At 43.3% G+C, this 19,302-nt stretch overlaps 1 protein-coding gene across 1 annotated transcript in view; it reads right to left on the bottom strand.

The window, feature by feature from the left end:
* CMTM8 (CKLF like MARVEL transmembrane domain containing 8) overlaps window positions 1-18,902 on the bottom strand; it is a 107,789-nt gene extending 88,887 nt beyond the window's left edge. The window contains exon 1 of the mRNA XM_078432427.1: window positions 18,247-18,902. Within this exon, the coding sequence (XP_078288553.1) occupies window positions 18,247-18,393 (147 nt within the window). The 5' untranslated portion in view covers window positions 18,394-18,902. The remainder of the gene's footprint in view (window positions 1-18,246) is intronic.
* Window positions 18,903-19,302: the final 400 nt, after the last annotated feature.

The following is a 19,302-nucleotide window of genomic DNA, read 5'->3' as shown; positions in this document are numbered from 1 at the left end:
TCCTAGATATTTTCTCCTCTTGACTGTCACACGATGTCAGGCAACACAACTCCTCTGTCTAAAGAATCTTGTTCGAGAATGCCCCTTCACGTCTGCTCTCAGTTAAGTACTTAAGACAAAGTTTTTCTTTCTAAAGTGATCTTTGATGTTTGCCAATCCTTGACTGATAAAGATTGTATAGATTCTTGTTGTACCCTCAATTTAAAGATGTCTGTCCCACATCAAGCCCCTTCTGGAAACAAGGTGGGTTATAAATCAACAACAAAGAGGTCTTTCTCCTCTGAATTATTTTCCCTCCAGAAAGTGGCACCACTTATAATTAGGTTTTGGAAAGATGAAGGAAAGCGTAAGGCCAGATAAGAAGGTTAGAACTTAGCATGTTTTTCCAAAACAGGCCATTAAACCCAGACCTCCGGAAAGCTGACCTACCCCATAGCTTTTGAGACCTTCTTTGAATAGCGTTTACACAGGAACATAAATTGATGAAATGTTTCCACTGCACCTACGAAGCTGGCATCGTTCATAATTGTGCCTAGGCCATTCTCCTAATCTTTCACAGTCTAAGTGAACTGACCATGTTAAAAGTTAAAATAAGCAGGGCTTTGTGGTTCTTACTGTAGCCTTAAGCTTTCTTTAGTTAGAAGTATCATCGTATCCCTAACCTCAGTACATACCACAGAAGCTAAATTCTACGTTCATGCTCATCACTGGGTGCACAAAAAAATCCTAGAAGCTAAGACAAGGCCATTCATTCTCAATGCAGCCCTGTCCAAGTGGGATTAATCTACATACTCTGCATCTACTGAGAAAAGAGGAAAGAAAGAAATCGATACGTAGCCAAGAAATAAACTAGTGTTTACCTCTGGGACAGGGCTTACATGTATTTTAGCTCATTTTCTCTTCTGCTAATTATGAAGTCATCATCACCCTTCTCATTATTAGAGATGGAAGTTCAGGAACTATCAGGCCAGTTGTGCAAGGTCACACAGCCAGAAATGGAATGCACGTCTAAATTGAAAAAGGGTAAGCCCTTAGAGTGTCCTAGAAGTATGAAAAATCACAGGTCTTTCACTTCCAACACAATGAGCCTAGTAGAGTCCAACGAAAGTGGCCGTGATAAGCATGGCACGTGGATCCACTCAGCTCCACTTCGTGACCCTTGCAGCACACGCCTTCCTGCTCACCAGAGGCTGGAAACCAGTCTACAGCCCAGGTTCCACACATGATGTAGCTTTGGCAGACGCACTCATCTGAGGCTTAGAAAGCAAAAGACAACATCATGGGGCTACACATGCCTTGGCTGCTTCTGTATTCCCATTGCAAAGTCAACCAAGGAGTGGACTGTCTGTGGCATCTGTACTGAAATCCCAGGGTCCCATCCCTTGCTTCCTAGTGTTGAGAGACCAACGGACATTTGGAGCAGACATTTGGGCCATGTGTCGCACTGGAAGCAGTGGAGGCCCAGGATCCAGCAGTGCTGAGAGTAAACCCTACTTCGTGGCCTTTCTGCCCATGATAGGGGAGTTCCTTAGTGTGATTCAGAAAGGTTTTGCTGGAAGCTTAGCTTAGAGCCTGCTCTTCCAGCCCTACCAAAATTTTTGGAAGCCAGTTAAATCTTGCTGCTTCAACCAGCCAGCGTGGATGTTGTCATCTGCAACTGAACTGTGGCCAAGACAATGGATATCCTGCTTTCCCACAGAAGGGAGATTCTACTGGACAGGTTACCATGAACCTGATGGGTGGGTACAGACGAGGGAGAAGCAATCAGGGGAGGTTTGTTTCATCTTGCACTCCACGAGTGTGGTGGGCCCACTCATGTGTAACTTAGGAACTGTTTTCTCAAACCAACTAGGAATGTCAATAAAGGAAGGGATTCCCCAAAACCTGGGCTGACTTAATATCAACCGAGATAATAAACGTGAAAATTCACTTAGTTTTAAATGAAAGTTACAGGTAAAATATTCGTCTAGGGAGAAGTGCTGCTACCTTTCTGGGAATAGTTCTAGTCATAAATCTTGGCCAAAAAAAGAAACTATACTTTGCATCTGTTAAATTTTAGATTTGAAATGAGTAACAGACCAAGGCCTACAAGGAATAAATGCCTTTTGAATTCCAGCTCAAATCTGAAAATCTGAAATTTTAAACTACCTTTTGGCATCTCCCTAAGCATATTTTTCTTTGCATATCTTACATCCTGTCATTGATCAGCTGTTTGAATAAAAATAGAAAGGTACTATTTACCGCTATATTCTAAATGGCAGACACAGATTCTGGCACACAATAAATATCCAACACAAATTTGATGGTTGAGGAGTTTTCTTCTTAGGAACTCAAGTAATGTGAATCCCTTGCCTCAAAATTAATCCATGCAATCAAAAGCCAATACCATTTGACAGAAGAGAGGGGACACAGCAGTGTATGACTTAACAAAATTCTATAAGTTATGTCTGGGGTGGTTTACTTGATCAGATGTTAAGATATATCCTAGAACTAAAACATGTTAAAACATGAGAACAAAGACTGGAATAGACTAGAAAGTACAGAGTTGAACCCAAAAAGATACAAGAATTAAGTAAATGAAACAAATTAAGCAATCCACATTAGTGAATGAAAAATAGTTGGTAATATATCATGTTGGGACAACTGAGTAGATATTTGAAAACAAAGTTAGAGCTCAAATTTATACCTTCTGCTACAATAAATTTCAGTATGAAGGTTAAATATTAAGAATTACTAAAAGAAGAAAACAGGCTAGTGTATGTACCATCAAAGTGAGCACAGAAAATGATAGGTTAAATACTAATGTCTTAATTATATTTAGTTTGTTAGTGAGGTACAAACTTCTAAGCATGTTAAATGTGAGGAAAAATAAGATGAATAGATTTGAGGATAAACTTTGGTTTTTATAAATAAAATCATCATAAATAAAACTACAGCATGATAGTCTGGAAAAATATTTGTAATACAGAAAGAAGGTCAATATTCCGTCTGTATGTTAAAAATACCTATGGGGCACCTGGGTAACTCAGTCGGTTAAGCGCCTGACTTTGGCTCAGGTCACGATCTCACGGTTTGTGAGTTGGAGCCCCGTGTCAGGCTCTATGCTGTCTAAAAATACAGAGTAGTGCTGAAAAGGTAAATAGAGCAGCGGTGGGGCAGTCTAGATAGAGCAGTGCAGGATTCCTGGGAGGGACGTGGGAAAACTGATGATAAACAATGGAGTTTCTAGCCTTTGGCTCTGAAAAGGAAAAGAGGACCCATCGAAAAGGTGACCTTCCAAACAGACCCTCCGAAAAGTCCAGACTAGAGGTAACAAGAGAAGTGGGAGAAGGAATAGGTCTAGAGTCATTTGCCAAGGATGAGTTTAAAGAATAAGAAGCTGCCAAGTTAATCATCCTCTCCCCTATTTCCTCCAGCAGTTACTTCTGGAAATAGCCCTCAAGACAAAGTTTCAAGACTGCCAGATGCTTCAACAGGCTACATGCACACCTCAGAGAAAAGTCCACGCAGCTACACTCTTTCCTGATATCCTCTCTTTGCCCGATTAATGTTTCTCCTCCTCTGGTAACGACACAAAACCAAACCCACTAGATACAGGTCATGTGATGAAAACCCGTGTTCACTGCCAGGGGTTCAGGCATTGTCACTCACACTGAGCAAACACTCTCAGCCATCTCATCTCATCTACAATTACAGACAGACAATCATGAATCACCAAATGATGGAGGAAATCAGCCATGTAAGGGGCCAACAGAGTCAACAAGCAGAAGTGGTCTCTCTGCAAGCAAAGTTTAAATATACTAAAGTTTCTTAAAATGATTCAATAAAAAGAAGAAGCGATCAGGCTACAAAGTAAAAAGAATGACAAACTGTTGGGAATTAAACATATCAAAGCCAAGAGGCGCCTGGGTGGCTCAGTTGGTTAAGCATCCGACTTCAGCTCAGGTCATGGTCTTGGGGTTCGTGAGTTCGGGCCCCACATGGGGCTCTGGGCTCTGTGCTGACGGCTCAGAGCCTGGAGCCTGCTTCAGATTCTGTGTTTTCCTTTCTCTCTGCCCCTCCCCCACTCATGCTCTGTCTCTCTAAAATGAATAAATGTTAATAGATAGATAGATGCGTGTATATATAGATAGATGCATGTTTATATATGCCAAAAAAAACCCATACTCAACAAAAAATCTGAACTTGGGCTGGAAATGTTATTTCTCTAAAATTCTACAAAAGAACAAAGAGAAGAAAAGTTTGGGGGGAAAAAAACTGAAAAGATACCAAAGACAGTTTAATCTCTCCTGCAACTTCTAGACTGAATAAAGATTTTTTGGAAGGAGAAAACAGAACAGATGCAGGAAATACAAAAAAAAAAATTTCTCTGTGCTGAAGATCAATTTGGATATTAGTTACATAGGGTCCAATGAAGGCTGAGGACGAATAAAGAATGCCTTTCTAGACACATAGTGTTAAAGTACATGACCTCTACGGATCTCTAAAGATAGAAAATTCCAAAAGCTTCTAGGGAGATTTAAAACACCATTTGGTTCCTCAGAGGAAATGAGAACATTATTCCCACAGAGCAGTGGGTTTATAGCCTACAGCAAACAAGCCCTCTGACTTAAATATTATAAATGTTATATTCTGCAGTAGATTTGCAAAGGACATATTCTCAGCAGGAACACCAGGGGACATTAGGCTAGAGCTGTCCTGAAAGAGGGACTTCAGGTCTTCTCAATCAATCCCAGATTGGGGGACCAGCATCCTGTCTGCCCAGGGAGAGACCTCACCAGTAGTCAGGAAACTCCAAGGAAGGGTTTAACCATCTTCTTTTACTCCCACCCACAACAACCTGAAGCTCCACTTTAATTACTGCGTATGGTTGAAAAACTACCTTTCACAAACTATTTCACCCCAATAAAACAACATTCTATCTACAATTTCTTGCTACACCACCAATGCCATCTTTCTACATTCCACATCTTTCTACATTGGGTAATACAACATGCAAGTCACTTCATGCAAGGCCGGACTGCAGCTGAGTCTGGGAATGTACAATCAGGAAATGGACAAGGAACCTAACAGGTCTGCCTAGGGTCTACCAGACCATCAGGTCTCTTATTAAAAGCACTGGATGCTGGGGTGCCTGGGTGACTCAGCCAGTTGAGTGTCCAACTTCGGCTCGGGTCACGATCTCAAGGTTCTTGAGTTCGAGCCCCGCACTGGGGTGTATGCTGACAGCTCGGAGCCTGGAGCCTGCTTTGGATTCTGTGTCTCCCTCCCTCCCTGCCCCTCCCCTGCTCTCTCTCTCTCTCTCAAAAATAAATAAACATTGGGCACCTGGGTGGTTCAGTCGGTTAAGCGTCCGACTTCAGCTCAGGTCACGATCTCGCGGTTTGTGAGTTCGAGCCCCGCGTCGGGCTCTGTGCTGACAGCTCAGAGCCTGGAGCCTGTTTCGGATTCTGTGCCTCCCTCTCTCTCTGCCCCTCCCCTGCTCGTGCTCTGTCTGTCTTTGTCTCTCAATAATAAATAAACGTTTAAAAAATAAATAAATAAACATTTAAAAAAATAAAATAAAGAGACCAGAACATAACAAATGTTAGCCAAAAAAGTAGACAAAATATCACAGCAAAAGAATCAAAGAGGTTGGTCTTACATATGAGCATAGAAACAGCTTCTCAGATATAATATTAACAAATTAAATTCAAGAATAAAAAAAGTCTTAAAATATACTAGACTATTAAAGGAATACATTATAACTAAGTAGAGATGTATTCCAAGATCACAGGAACACTTCAACAATAGTTTTCCTAATATATTTCACCCCATTAGCAAATTAAGGGAAACAAAACCCTGGATGATCACATCAATAAATGCTCCTCACCCCAAATCCTATCTTCTAAATTCAACAATCATTCTTGATTAAAATAGGTACAAGTAAACTTCCCTTAACTCAACAAAGAGTATCTATCAGGACCTATAGTTAAATCTGTACTACAATTAGTACATTGGAAACATCCCACTGAAAGTTTTGAGCTAGCCAAGGATACTCATATCATCCCAATCACTCAGCAAGATACTGGTAGTCCCAACCTATGCAATAATGGGAAAAAAAAAAAAAAAAAAAATATATATATATATATATATATATGTATAAAAAGGAAAAGAAAAACAACCCTTATTTACAGATACCACTACAATTTACTTATAAAATAAATAAAACTATTAGAACTAGTACCTCAAGTAAGATGGCTACACACAAGATTATAATAAGAAAAATAAGAAAAATAAGAGCTTCCTTATAAAACCACAAACAATCAGAAATTGGTAAATCCAATTCATTTTGACAAATCTCAATTTTGACAAATTGAGAATTCGAGGGTGCCTGGGGGGCTCAGTCAGTTAAGCATCCGATTCTTGATTTCAGCTCAGGTCATGATCTTGCAGTCCATAAGATAGAGCCCCACATTGCGCTCTGTGCTAACAGCGAGGAGCCTGCTTCGGATTCTCTCCCTCGCTCTCTGCCCCACCCCCACTGATGTTCTCGCATGCACTCTCTCTCTCTCTCAAAATATACAAATAAGCTGTAAAAAAATTGAGAATTCCATATATGCTAACTAACTTGGATATAAATAAAAAAACAAATTTAAAAAATTGAGAATTCTTAATTCTAATAATACATAAGATTCATTGGAAAAAACCTTAGGACTTCAAAAGCATAAACTGACCCAAATAAATAGAGAGACACAATATTCCTAGGTGATAAGAGTCAATATCATATTAACTTATAGCACTAATTATAATTAATTATATTAATTTACATAATTATATTATCAAATTAACTTATAAATTTAATGCAACTCAATAAAGTTGTAATGGGGTTTAAGAAACACCGATTCTGAAAATCACTTGTGTTAGTTGAAATATACAAAAATAGCAAAGAAACATAAAAATTTGTAGGACTTACTCTACTGGATATTAAAATGCATGATGAAGCTTACAGTAATTAAAAAGGTTTGGAGTTGACTCAGAAATAGAAGAGAATAGGGTCAAGAAACAGTTACACATATATGGGAATATGATATGATTAATGGTAAGACAACTACATATCCATTTGGGGAAAAAGAGTGAAATCACATTCTTACCTTATACACACAAAAAGAACTTAGAGCTTAAGATGGTAAATACAGTTAACACTTAAAAAAATTATCCTATAATTTCTTCAAATATTTGTATAATCCTGGGGGTAGGGAAGCCATGTTCAAGCAAGGTGAACCCCAGAAGGCGAAATAAAGATAACAGTTTAGATTTCATGCGAATTAGAAACTTATTTTGATACAAATGGCATGATTGATATGTAACAAGTGACAGAAAAAATTAATACCCATAGTATATAGGAAAATTACAAATCGACAAAGACGAAACATAGAAAAATATCAAGATATTATTTTCTTTATTTTAGAGAGAGAGAGAGAGAGACCACAAATGGGGGAGAGGGGCAGAGGAAGAGAGAGAGAGAATCTGAGCTGAACGTGGAGCCTGATGTAGGGCTTAATCCCACAACCCTGGGATCATGGCCTGAGTCGAAATCAAGAGTTGGACGTTCAACCAACCGAGCTACCCAAATGCCCCAAGACATTAGTAGATAAAAAATAGCTGCGGAATATATGTAATATGTTCATCCACATATGTGGGTCATACTATGTATCTGACATATACAGAAAAAGGTCTGGGAGAAATGTGACTGGTAAGTACACCAAGGCAGGTGGGTAGATGAGGGAGGGAGTCAAAGATGTGGGGCAGCAGAGACTTTAAGTTTTCATTCTATACATAAATGATCTGAAGTTTATCTTTATAATGAACACTTATTCCTTTGCTGCAAGCTTCTTTAATTCCATTAACTTATAAATATATTCTCATTCTAAAAAAATGTAAACTTATAAAAAGACAAAACAGTTACAAAGCAAACATCCCATTCAAACACATTCCCCAAACCAATCTTATTTCTCTCCTGGGAGGTAATATTCATTTCAGTTTTCTCTCTCTTTTATATTGCCACAACATTTTTTAAAGAAAGAAAGAGCCCCATGTTTTAAATGAAGAAAAAGCAAGCAGTTGCCAAAAGAAGAAATAAATGGCTAATGAGCATATTGAAAATATTCAACTTTGATAATCACGGAAATGCAAATAAAAACAATTCGTTCTGGGGTACCCGGGTGGCTCAGTCCTTTCAGCATCCAACTCTTGATTTTGGCTGAGGTCATGATTTCACAGTTCATGAGATGGAGCCCCACATCCAGCTCAGCACCTGCGATTGCTTGGGAGTCTCTCTCTTCCTCTCTCTCTGCCCCTCCCCCACAGGCACTCTCTCTCTCAAAATAAATAAACTTAAAAAACAAAAGACAAAAAACCAATTTGTTCTTTTTCACATGTCCAAGGCTCCCCTAAATATCAGCTGATGTTCTGAGTAGGGATGTCCATGCCAAACTAGTTTTTATCATTTTGAGTATCTCCCAGTCCAACAAAATTGGCAAACATTAAAAGAAGGTTTGAGTATTTGCAGGAACAAACCCTGTTGCACACTAAAACACCACTAGAAGAAATGTAAACTTGTGTACACTTTTCTGCACCACTTGGCAGCTGTATCAAAAGTCTTAAATACACATATGTCAAGCCACAAAAAACTATTAGAACTAATAGAGGAGGTCATCAAAATTGTAGGATACAAGGTCAAGGACACAGAACTCAATTGCATTTCTGTGATCTCACAATGAACAGTCTGAAAGTGAAATTAAGAAAGTAATTCCATTGCAAGAGCATCAAAAAGAAGAAAATATTTGAATAATATTTGAATATATTGAAAATATTTGAATGTATATTTGAATATATGAATAAATTTAAAAGAAATATAAGACACGTGTCCTGAAAACTACAAGACATTTGTGAACGAAATGAGAGAAAACCTAATTAAATGGAAAGACATCCTATATTCACGAATTGGAAAATTTAATTTTGTTAAGACGGCAATACCCCCCAAATTGATCTACAGATTTGACACAATGCATGTTGAAATGTCAGCTACCCCTTTTTGCAAACATTGACAAACTGATACTAAAATCCATACAGAAATGCAAGGAACTCATAGCCAAAAAACAATTTTGAGAAAAGAAAAAACTTGGTATCCTCACAACTTCTGATTTCAAAATGTTCTACAAAGATAGAGTAATCAATACAGTGTGGTATTGCTGTAAGGACATGGAGATCAATGAAATAGAACTGAGTATCCAGAAATAAACCCTTATATTACATTTGATTTTTGACAAGGGTGCCAAGACAATTCAATGGGAGAAAAACTGTCTTTTCAACAAATGGTGTTGGGACAATTAGATATCCATATGGAAAAGAATCAACTTAGACCCCTGCCTCACACTATATACAAAAATTAACTCCAGGCACCTGGGTGGCTCAACTGGTTGAGCACCCAACTCTTTTTTTTTTTTTTCAATGTTTATTTATTTTTGAGAGAGAGAGAGAGAGAGAGAGAGAGAGAGCGAGCATGAGCATGGGAAGGGCAGAGAGAGAGGGAGACACAGAATCTGAAGCAGGCTCCGGGCTCTGAGCTGTCAGCACAGAGCCCAACACAGGGCTTGAACTCACAAACTGAGAGATCATGACCTGAGCCAAAGTCAGATGCTCAACTGACTGAGGCACCCAGGTGCCCCGAGCATCCAACTGTTGATTTCAGCTCAGGCCATAATCATATAGTTCATGGGTTTGAGCCCTACAGGAGGCTCTATGCTGACGATGCAGGACCTGATTGGGAATTCTCTGTCTCCCTCTCTATTTACCCCTCCCTTGCTTGCTTGCTTGCTCTCTTTCTCTCTCTCTCTCAAAAAAAAAAAAAAAATAAAATAAACTTTAAAAGAAAAAAAATTAACTCAAAATGCATCACAGACTCAAAGGTAAGAAAAAACTATTCAACTTTTAGGAGAAAACAAAAGTAAATCTTCATGACCTTGGATTAAGCAAAGTCTTCTTAGATACAATATCCAAAGCATAAGCCATAGTGTGTGTGTGTGTGTGTGTGTGTGTGTGTGTGTGTATGACTTTACCAAATTAAGAATCTTTGTAGTTCAAAGGACACCATCACATAAAGTGAAAAGACAACCCACAGAATGGAAGAAAAATATTTGCAAATAACATATCTGATAAGAGACTTGTATCCAGAACATGTAAAGAGCTCTTACAACTCAAAAATAAAATAACTTTTTTTATTTATTTTTTTTTTAATTTTTTTTTCAACGTTTTTTATTTATTTTTGGGACAGAGAGAGACAGAGCATGAACGGGGGAGGGGCAGAGAGAGAGGGAGACACAGAATCGGAAACAGGCTCCAGGCTCCGAGCCATCAGCTCAGAGCCTGACGCGGGGCTCGAACTCACAGACCGCGAGATCGTGACCTGGCTGAAGTCGGACGCTTAACCGACTGCGCCACCCAGGCGCCCCAAAATAACTTTTTTTTAAATGGCAAAGGATTTGAATAAACATCTCTCCAAAGGAGGCATACAAATGACCAATAAGCATATGAAGAGCTACTCAACATCATTAGTCATTACAGAAATACAAACCAGGGGCACCTGGGTGGCTCAGTCAGTTGAGCCTCTGACTCTTAGTTTCAGCTCAGGTCATGATCTCATGGTTTGTGGGATTGAGCCCCGCACTGGGCTTGGCACTAAGCATGGAGCCTTCTTGTGATTCTCTTTCTCTCTCTCTCTCAACCCCCCCCCCCCAATAAATAAACATTAAAAAAAAAAAGAAATACAAACAAAAATCACAATGAGATACCACTTCACACCCTGTAGGATGGCCAGAGTTAAAGACAGAAAATAAAAAATCTTAATGAGGATGTAGAGAAATTGGAACTCAGATTGCTGGTGGGATTGCAGTATAGTGCAGCCACTTTGGAAACAGTCTAGCAGTGCCTCAAAATATTAAACAAAGAGTTACCATATGACCCAGCCATTCCAATCCTACATAAGTGCCCAAGAGAAGTGAAAACATATGTCTCCAAAAAAACTTGCACATGAAGGCTCATAGTGGCATTATGTGCAATAGTCAAAATGTGGAAGCAGCCCAGATGTTCATCAGTTGATGCGTCAACAGTTGATGAACAACTGATGATGTGTGATATGTACACATATATATATATACACACACATATATATATACACATATATATATATATACACACACACACACACATATATATACATATATATATACACATATATATATACTACAATGGAATATTATGTGTTAGTAAAAGGAATGAAGTCCTGATACATACTATAAGCATGGAGGACCACTGGAAACATTATGCTAAGTAAAAGAAACCAGACAGAAAGGGCCACATATTATAGGGCCATTTTTATGAAGTGTCCAGAAGAGACAAATGTAGCCTAGTAGACAGAATGTTGACAAGTGTAGACAGAAAGCAGACTAGTGGTTACTGAGGGGTGAGAGAAGGGACGAATAGGAAGTAACTGCTAATAGGTTTCTTTCTGAGGTAACAAAAGTGTTCTAAAATAGTTGTACAACTCTGTAAGTATCCTACAAATCCTTGCATTGTATACTTTAAAAGGGTCAGTTTTATGATATATCTCCATAAAGCCACTTCTTAAAAAGGCATGTGCTAAAACTCATAGAACTCTACACTAAAAAGGGTGAATTTTACCGTATACCTCAAAAAACTCGACTTTAAAGAAAATGCATAGACCTTTTAATTCAGTTCTAAGTACTCATCCTTAGAAAATATTAAAGAACAACCAGGAGGAGTTAGTATAAAGGAAGTTTGTCACAGTTTTAAAGGAAAGAAACATAAACTGAATAGTAGGAGTTGGACATTTATGGAATACTATGTGGCCATTAAGAATGTCATAAGAGGGGCGCCTGGGTGGCTCAGTTGGTTAAGCGTCTGACTTCAGCGTCCTGATATCAGGTCAGGATATCACGGTCCGTGAGTTCAAGCCCCGCGTCGGGCTTTGTGCTGACAGCTCAGAGCCTGGAGCCTGTTTCGGATTCTGTGTCTCCCTCTCTCTATGACCCTCCCCCGTTCATGCTCTCTCTGTCTCAAAAAGAAATAAACGTTAAAAAAAAATTAAAAAAAGAAAAAAAGAATGTCATAAGATAGACCCATAAAAAAAGAGAATGTCATAAGAAATTAATTATTAATGAGGAAAAGGTAATTTATCAGGTCTCAGCAGGGCACTGGGCACTTTCAGATTGGGTAATCTGAATGGAGTTTAGTAAAGGCATTATTTATAAAGCAGGGTGCCGGAAAACCACAGTGATAGCGCAGTGCCTGGCAATAGTAAACAGCTGGGAGTGAACAGCGATCAGAGCCAGGGAAAATAGCTGTGTGGCAAGGGTGGCCAGACAGCCCGCCTTCCATGGAGGGACACGGTCAACCTGCTAAGAGCCAGCACTTAGGAATCCCAGGGACTGAATACCCGGAGCCTGCTCTCCTCTCACCCCACAGCCTCCTGCGGGTACCACCCCTGGATGACCGCAGTGAAACATCAGAGGGGAGCCCCTCGAGACAGTCCGTGGAAATCAGCCTTTAGGGTGGAGAACAGAGAGGGGTGGAGAGTGGCTCTGAGGGACAAATGGGAGGTAGCCAGCACAGGTGGCCACAGCAGTAAACAAAATAGTTTACAAGTGACTGCATTTAAAAAATTACAGATAAATAATAATACAGAACGACTTGAAAAATTCTGGAATGGTTTATTCAGTGCTAAATGGTGGTTCACTCAGGGGTGCCTGGGGGGCTCTGTCAGTTAAGTGTCTGACTTCGGCTCAGGTCATGATCTCACGGTTCAGGAGTTCGAGCTTTGCATCGGGCTCTGTGCTGACAGCTCAGAGCCTGGAGCCTGCTTCAGATTCTGTGTCTCCCTCTCTCTCTGCTCCTCCCCCACTCGCACTCGTCTCTGTCTCTCGAAAATGAATAAACATTAAAAAAAAATTAAATAGTAGTTCACTCAAAGTTCCTTAACAGTGGTGCTGTTGGCAACTGGTAAAGCAACTCTTCATCGTAGGGGACTGTCCCATGAACATCAGGACATTTAGCAACCCTGACCCCCCAGGAAACTAAACAACAGTAGAAGCTTCAAATATTACAATAACCAAAATTAAAAAAAAAAAATCCTAGGCATGGGGTAGTACCATGCCTGTTAAGAACCACCATGGGGGCAAAAAATTACATGGGGTTTTCTTTACTTACCTACATTTTTCTATTTTTTCTACAAAGACTAGGCATTGTTTTCTGAAAAGGAAACTATGTTCACTTTTTTTTTCATTTTTTTAAACATTTATTTATTTTTGAGACAGAGAGAGACAGAGCATGAACGGGGGGAGGGCGAGAGAGAGAGAGGGAGACACAGAATCCGAAGCAGGCTCCAGGCTCCCAGCTGTCAGCACAGAGCCTGATGCGGGGCTTGAACTCACGGAGCGCGAGATCATGACCTGAGCTGAAGTCGGACGCTCAACCGACTGAGCCACCCAGGCGCCCCTCACTTTTTTTTAATAAGAACTCAACAGGATAGAATAATTTGATTCCAGCTCTCAGTAAACTATTCATCTTTCCCCACCTAAGTCTGCTCATGACCGTAAGTATATGACAGGTGACCTAACATTATTCCACGGATGCTATAATTCATTCTGAAGTCACCAATAACAGGAAGGGTACAATTAACTCAGCTTCTGAGTTAATTCTTCAAGTACTTGTAATTGTTATAAGATCAGAGCATCCGACAAGTCACAGGTCAAGTACTGGATTGCTTCTAGCTTGTTGTAAAACTTTAAACGGAAGGAAACAGCCACAATTTGGTTTCAACAGAAGGTTACATAGGCACTGCCCAAAGTGTTTGAGTAGGTTAGCTACCACCACTCACTCCTGTGGGAAAACGAGGGCTAGCGATTTTGACAACAGATTTGAGGAAACACTGTGTTTTGTTCTCTATTATTTCATTTCTCCTAGGTTCCAGCGGGAAGTCAGAATCTAAGTAATTCTTAGTAATTTGAAGTAATCACTAAGTAATCTTAGTAATTATTTGTTTCAGTATTTGTTTTTTTTTCCGTGGCAGAAAGTAACATTTTTCTGGGGGCACGTCTATCTTAGTCTCAGGGCTGGGAAGGCCAATAGTTTGAGAGCTGCTTCCCGCTACTTCCATAAAGAATCGGTGGTACCATATGGCATTACCTCCAAGAAACCATCCACAGTAAGCCACATCCTGAGTTAGACGTTACAACATGAACAAAAAAAAAGTACCTTAGATCAGCATATATCATTTAAGTGGTTCTTCACCTTTTTTATTTCAGAGAGTATTAAAAAAGTATTTTTAGTTTAATAGGCTCACACTACTGATAGTAATTTAAACCAGCAGAACTTTGCAGAAAGAGAATTTCAGAATATGTAACAAAACTCTTAAATGTGAGTACTCTTTGACACACAATTCCACTTAAAGGAAACTTCCCTTGAGAAAATCACTGGATAAATGTGGGAAGAGGAACAAAGAAGGAAGAGTGCTATGGCACTACCTATACTGGTGAAACCCAGGAACATGTTAGTTTTAAAATAGAAAACAGAGGAAATCAAAGACATTTCCTTGCAACAGAACAGTGTGATAACAGAGATCCAAGTTCCTGAGAAGCATTTACAGTATGGCAAGTGAACACAGCATATCATGAACCCATGAGAAAGATTATAAGAAAATGCATGCATAGAAAAAAAAAAGTGTACAAGGAGTTTCAGAAAAAAAAAACAAAACGGAAAGGTAAAAAACAATTTTAAAAAATCCCCTCACACATACACGAGTTTTCCTGATTGAGAGAACACACCAGGTAGGTCCTCAGTATAATGGAAGAAAATGGACTCAGATGAAGGCACATTGCTGGGATCTTATAGATCTCTTGGGAGAAAGGTCCTACAGGCTTCCAGAAAGGAAAGAAAAAAAAGGATGAGGAATAGAAATTTATGAAAACAGGAATCAGAGTAGTTAAATGATAATGGAGGAACACTCAAAATTTTGAAGGAGGGGCGCCTGGGTGGCGCAGTCGGTTGGGCGTCCGACTTCAGCCAGGTCACGATCTCGCGGTCTGTGAGTTCGAGCCCCGCGTCAGGCTCTGGGCTGATGGCTCGGAGCCTGGAGCCTGTTTCCGATTCTGTGTCTCCCTCTCTCTCTGCCCCTCCCCCGTTCATGCTCTGTCTCTCTCTGTCCCAAAAATAAATAAAAAACGTTGAAAAAAAAAAATTAAAAAAAAAAAAAAATTTTGAAGGAAAACAATTTACAATCTAACATTCTTTACCAGTCAAACTATTAATTATGTGTAACAGTCAAATCAAGACTTTTTTTTTTTTTTTTAAGAGAGAGAGCACAATCGGGGGAGGGACAGAGAGAGGGGAATAGATCCAAAGCAGGCTCTGCGCTGACAGCAGGGAGCCCGATGTGGGGCTCAAACTCACAAACCATGAGATCATGAGCCGAGCCGAAGTCAGATGCTTAAAGCCTGAGCCACCCAGGTGCCCCTCAAATCAAGACATTTTGAAAGATGTAAATCTCGATTCATACATGCATCCTTTCTAAGGAAACTACTAAAGTCTGTGTGGTCCCCCCCCCCCCAGAAGTGAGGCAAAACAGAGAAGGACAGCGGTCAGGAGAAGCAGGGGACCCAGTGTGGGAGAGAAGTGGAGACAAAGACTCCCCATGGTGATACTGCAGGAAATCCCATGATGTCAGCTGTGCCCAGATGAGCAGGACAGGTGGGAGGAGGTCAGAGGTTCCCAGAGAGGATTTGGCCATGAGATGACCTTGATAGAATCCCGATGTCTCCCAGTCTCCTGATAAGAGATTTAGACAATGAAGGTAAAATTAGTGACTAAACAGTTAGAGAAAGAAGAAATGGAAAAAGAGAAGGAAACAGATTGGGCAGGAAAAGAAAAGTGCTCACAGACTGCTCGGTGGCTGGGCTGTGAACAGTGTTTATGGTGTCCTAAGGTCAACAATGGGTATTGATCTAACCCAAAATATAGTAGGAGACAGAAAGAGTATATGTATAATAGGGGGGTGGGATGGGATATCTAAGAGGTGGTCTGAGAGTGTTAGAGCCACATCTCTCAGAGGGGAAAGTCGAAAGACAAAGACAACACCTACAATGTGGGGGGGGGGGGGGGAATCAAGGAACAGCATTATAAATATGTTATTTAGGGCTCTAAGAGATTTGAAAGTGAGCACCTCTAGGTATGAAGACAGTGGGGCAAACTTCTAATTCTAAGACTGTTTTATTCCTTAAAACGTGCACAGTTGTCAAAAATCAAAATTGAACTATTGGAGTGATAAGGGAAATTTTTCTTACGTGTGTTTCCATCTTTAAAAACATTTACTGAGGGGCGCCTGGGTGGCTCAGTCGGCTGAGCGTCCAACTTGGGCTCAGGTTATGATCCCACCGTTCGTGGGTTTGAGCCCCCTGTCCGGCTCTGTGCTGACAGCTCAGAACCTGGAGCTTGTTTCGGATTCTGTGTCTCCCAGGCTCTCTCTGCCCCTCCCCCGCTCATGCTCTGTCCCTCTCTCTCTCTCTCTCTCTCAAAAATAAACATTAAAACAATTTTTTTAATTTAAAAAGAAAATAAAACCTTAATTTTTTTTTAATTTATTGAAATTTTAAAAGACACATGTCAAAATATCAACAGTGGTTATTTCTACTGGCAGGACTATGGGCCATTTGCATTGTGTCCTTCGCTTTGCTATTTTCCGAAAAAGCGTGGAACACAGAGCATATGGATCACCAGTCAAAAACAAGAGGCATTTTACTTCGTGCCGGGTCCAAATCCACCCCCAGGTAGAAGCCCCCGTCTCCGGCTTCAGTTTCTGTTTGCTCTGCCGGAGCAAGGAAGTTGCCAACTACTTAACGCACACAGCAAATATTTGCCGAATTCCTATAAGCCAGGCCCTGCAAGGTGATTCCAATAACTTCGTTGTTGTTTTGTTTGTTTTTTTTTTTAATTGGGTCTCCTGATGTCCTCAATACCAGCGAAGGGAACTAGCTGGGGGATGAGCCCAGACAACACTGTGCAAACTTTACGTGCATTGGCATCGATTCCGTCCATCTGGGGCGGGGCCCGAGACGCCGGAGGAGCGAGTCAGCTACCTGATGTACCCACGTTCTGTCGGGGGCTTCTCAGAGAAACCATCTGGGTCTTCAGCCACTTCTATACCACCATGGCTCCCATTCTCCAAACCCACACAAGCTAGATTTCAACTCCACACATTTCCAATGAATGGGTGTGAGATCGGGTGGAAAGGGTAGGCGGCTGGGAAGGATGCTCCTTGGCAGTTAAGCGCAGGGCCCTGGGGTGTGCCAGGCCCAGGGTTGAATCACAGTCCAGACACCCCCCCCCCCCCCCCACACACACACACCCCCACCCTGGACTTCCCCTCTCTGTGCCTCAATTTCTTCTCATGCAAAATAGGATAATAATTGCACACAGGATAGGGCTGCTGTGTGGCCTGCATGAGGGCACGAGGCCAACTAAAGGTCTTGAGGAGGCCCCGGCACATGGTGAAACAGTGGCCACCACCAGCTGGTAACAGGGCTCCCTCCAGCCAAGAAGGAGTGGCTGGGACTTAGAAGAAATCACTAGACCTCTCAGCCTCCATGTCCGGTCAAGAGGAGAATGCGCACGCCAGCCCTCCTCCCCAGGACTGCGCTGAGCCCAGGAGGTGCACAGCACCCTGCAGGAGACCTTCCGGTCCCCAACGGGGTCGAGGCCCTCATATTTTTCTCGGTACAAGTTTCTTAATTCACCTCAATTTTAACACCGGGGAGAGAAGCAGGCGAAGAAAAAAGTCCTCTCCTCTCCCTGAGTTCTGGAAGGCTTTGCTTTCAGGGAGGAGGCCATCCACCTGGAGATCAGGTAAGGAAGGCATCAGGTGTCCGTGACACTCGTGAACCCAAACCGAACGAACGCCCACCGAGCGCCCTGCTCCCGAGACCCGGCACGACCCCCGACGGGACCCAGCAAGCAGACATCCCGCGGCTCAGGCGCGCAAGGTGGTCCGACCTCGCTCAGAGCGGTGGTCCCCGCGTTTCGCACGCCGGGGAGAAGGCGAGCCCGCGCGAAAGGCGTCCCGGGCAGGCGGTCGGCGGACGCACCGCGCGCTGGCCCCCCGGCGCCTCCCCCGCCCCCCGCGCGCGCGGCACTCACGATCTCCGCCACGATGAGGAGCCCGGGCAGGGTGCGGAGGAACTCCCGGTCGTAGGCGAAGCTGCTGCTGCTCGTGGAGAAGTTCTCGGCGAAGGAGCTGGCAGTGGTGGTGACGGTATGCGAGCGGGCGCGCTGCGGCTCCTCCATCGCCGCGCCTCTCGGCGGGGCCGGCCCCTCCCCGGAGACCCCCAGCGCGTCGGGGGCCGGACGCGCGGCCCGGAGCCCGGGGGCCGCCGGCGGCGGGGGAGGGGAGCGCGGCGGGCGCGAGGAGGGAGGCGCGCCGGGGGGCGCCCCCCGGGGCCGGTGGCGCCGCGGCGCGTGTCGTGCGAGCGCTCGGCGCCCCTCGCTCCGCGGCGCGGGGCTCTCGGGCTGCGCTGGGGCCCGGGAGGAGAAGGAGACGGCGCCAGGGGAGACCGCCGGGCCGCCGAGCGCCGCGGCGGAGGCCGGGAGGAGGGGAGGGGGCGTGGAGAGGGGCGGGCGCGAGGCGGGAGGGAGAAGGACCGCCCCGCAGAGGCGCCGCGGGTCGGCGGCCTCTTCACCTGTTGCTGGGGACCGCGCGGCCGGATGGGCGCCGGTCGCGGCCGGGGCCGCGAGGCGGGCAGCCGGGCGGGCGGCGCGGAGGAGAGGGCGCGGGGGTCCCGGCCCCCGCCACGCCCCGCCCCCTGGCGCGCGCCGCGCCGCTGACCTGTCTTCTTCCACCTGGCGGCCGCGCGGGGGCCGAGCGGCCCCGGGGAAAGCCGGGCCCCTGGCGACGACAGAGGCCGGAGGTCGGGTGGTGACTCGAGTGCCAGAAAGAGCGGCCGGAACCCGGGCCCGGCCGGACCTTAGACCCGAGATTGATGGGAGGCCTGTGCGACTGCCCGGGAGAGGCCTGAACTTTTCCCCCTCCCGCTTGTGGCCGCCACCAAAGGCCGGTGTTATTTCCTGCTCCTCCGGTCGGGAACAATTTGAGGAACCGACTTAATCGCTGGGCTTCGAGGGCAGGGCGAGACGCTTCCAGGCGCTCGCAGGGGCTCTACGGGGATCCGTGGAGTCTAGGTGACGGCTAGCTGTTTG

Source organism: Panthera onca, chromosome C2 (assembly GCF_046562875.1).
Source record: "Panthera onca isolate mPanOnc1 chromosome C2, mPanOnc1 haplotype 2, whole genome shotgun sequence".
In the NCBI taxonomy this organism is placed as follows: domain Eukaryota; kingdom Metazoa; phylum Chordata; class Mammalia; order Carnivora; family Felidae; genus Panthera; species Panthera onca.
This window is presented reverse-complemented; position numbering and strand designations above follow the sequence as displayed.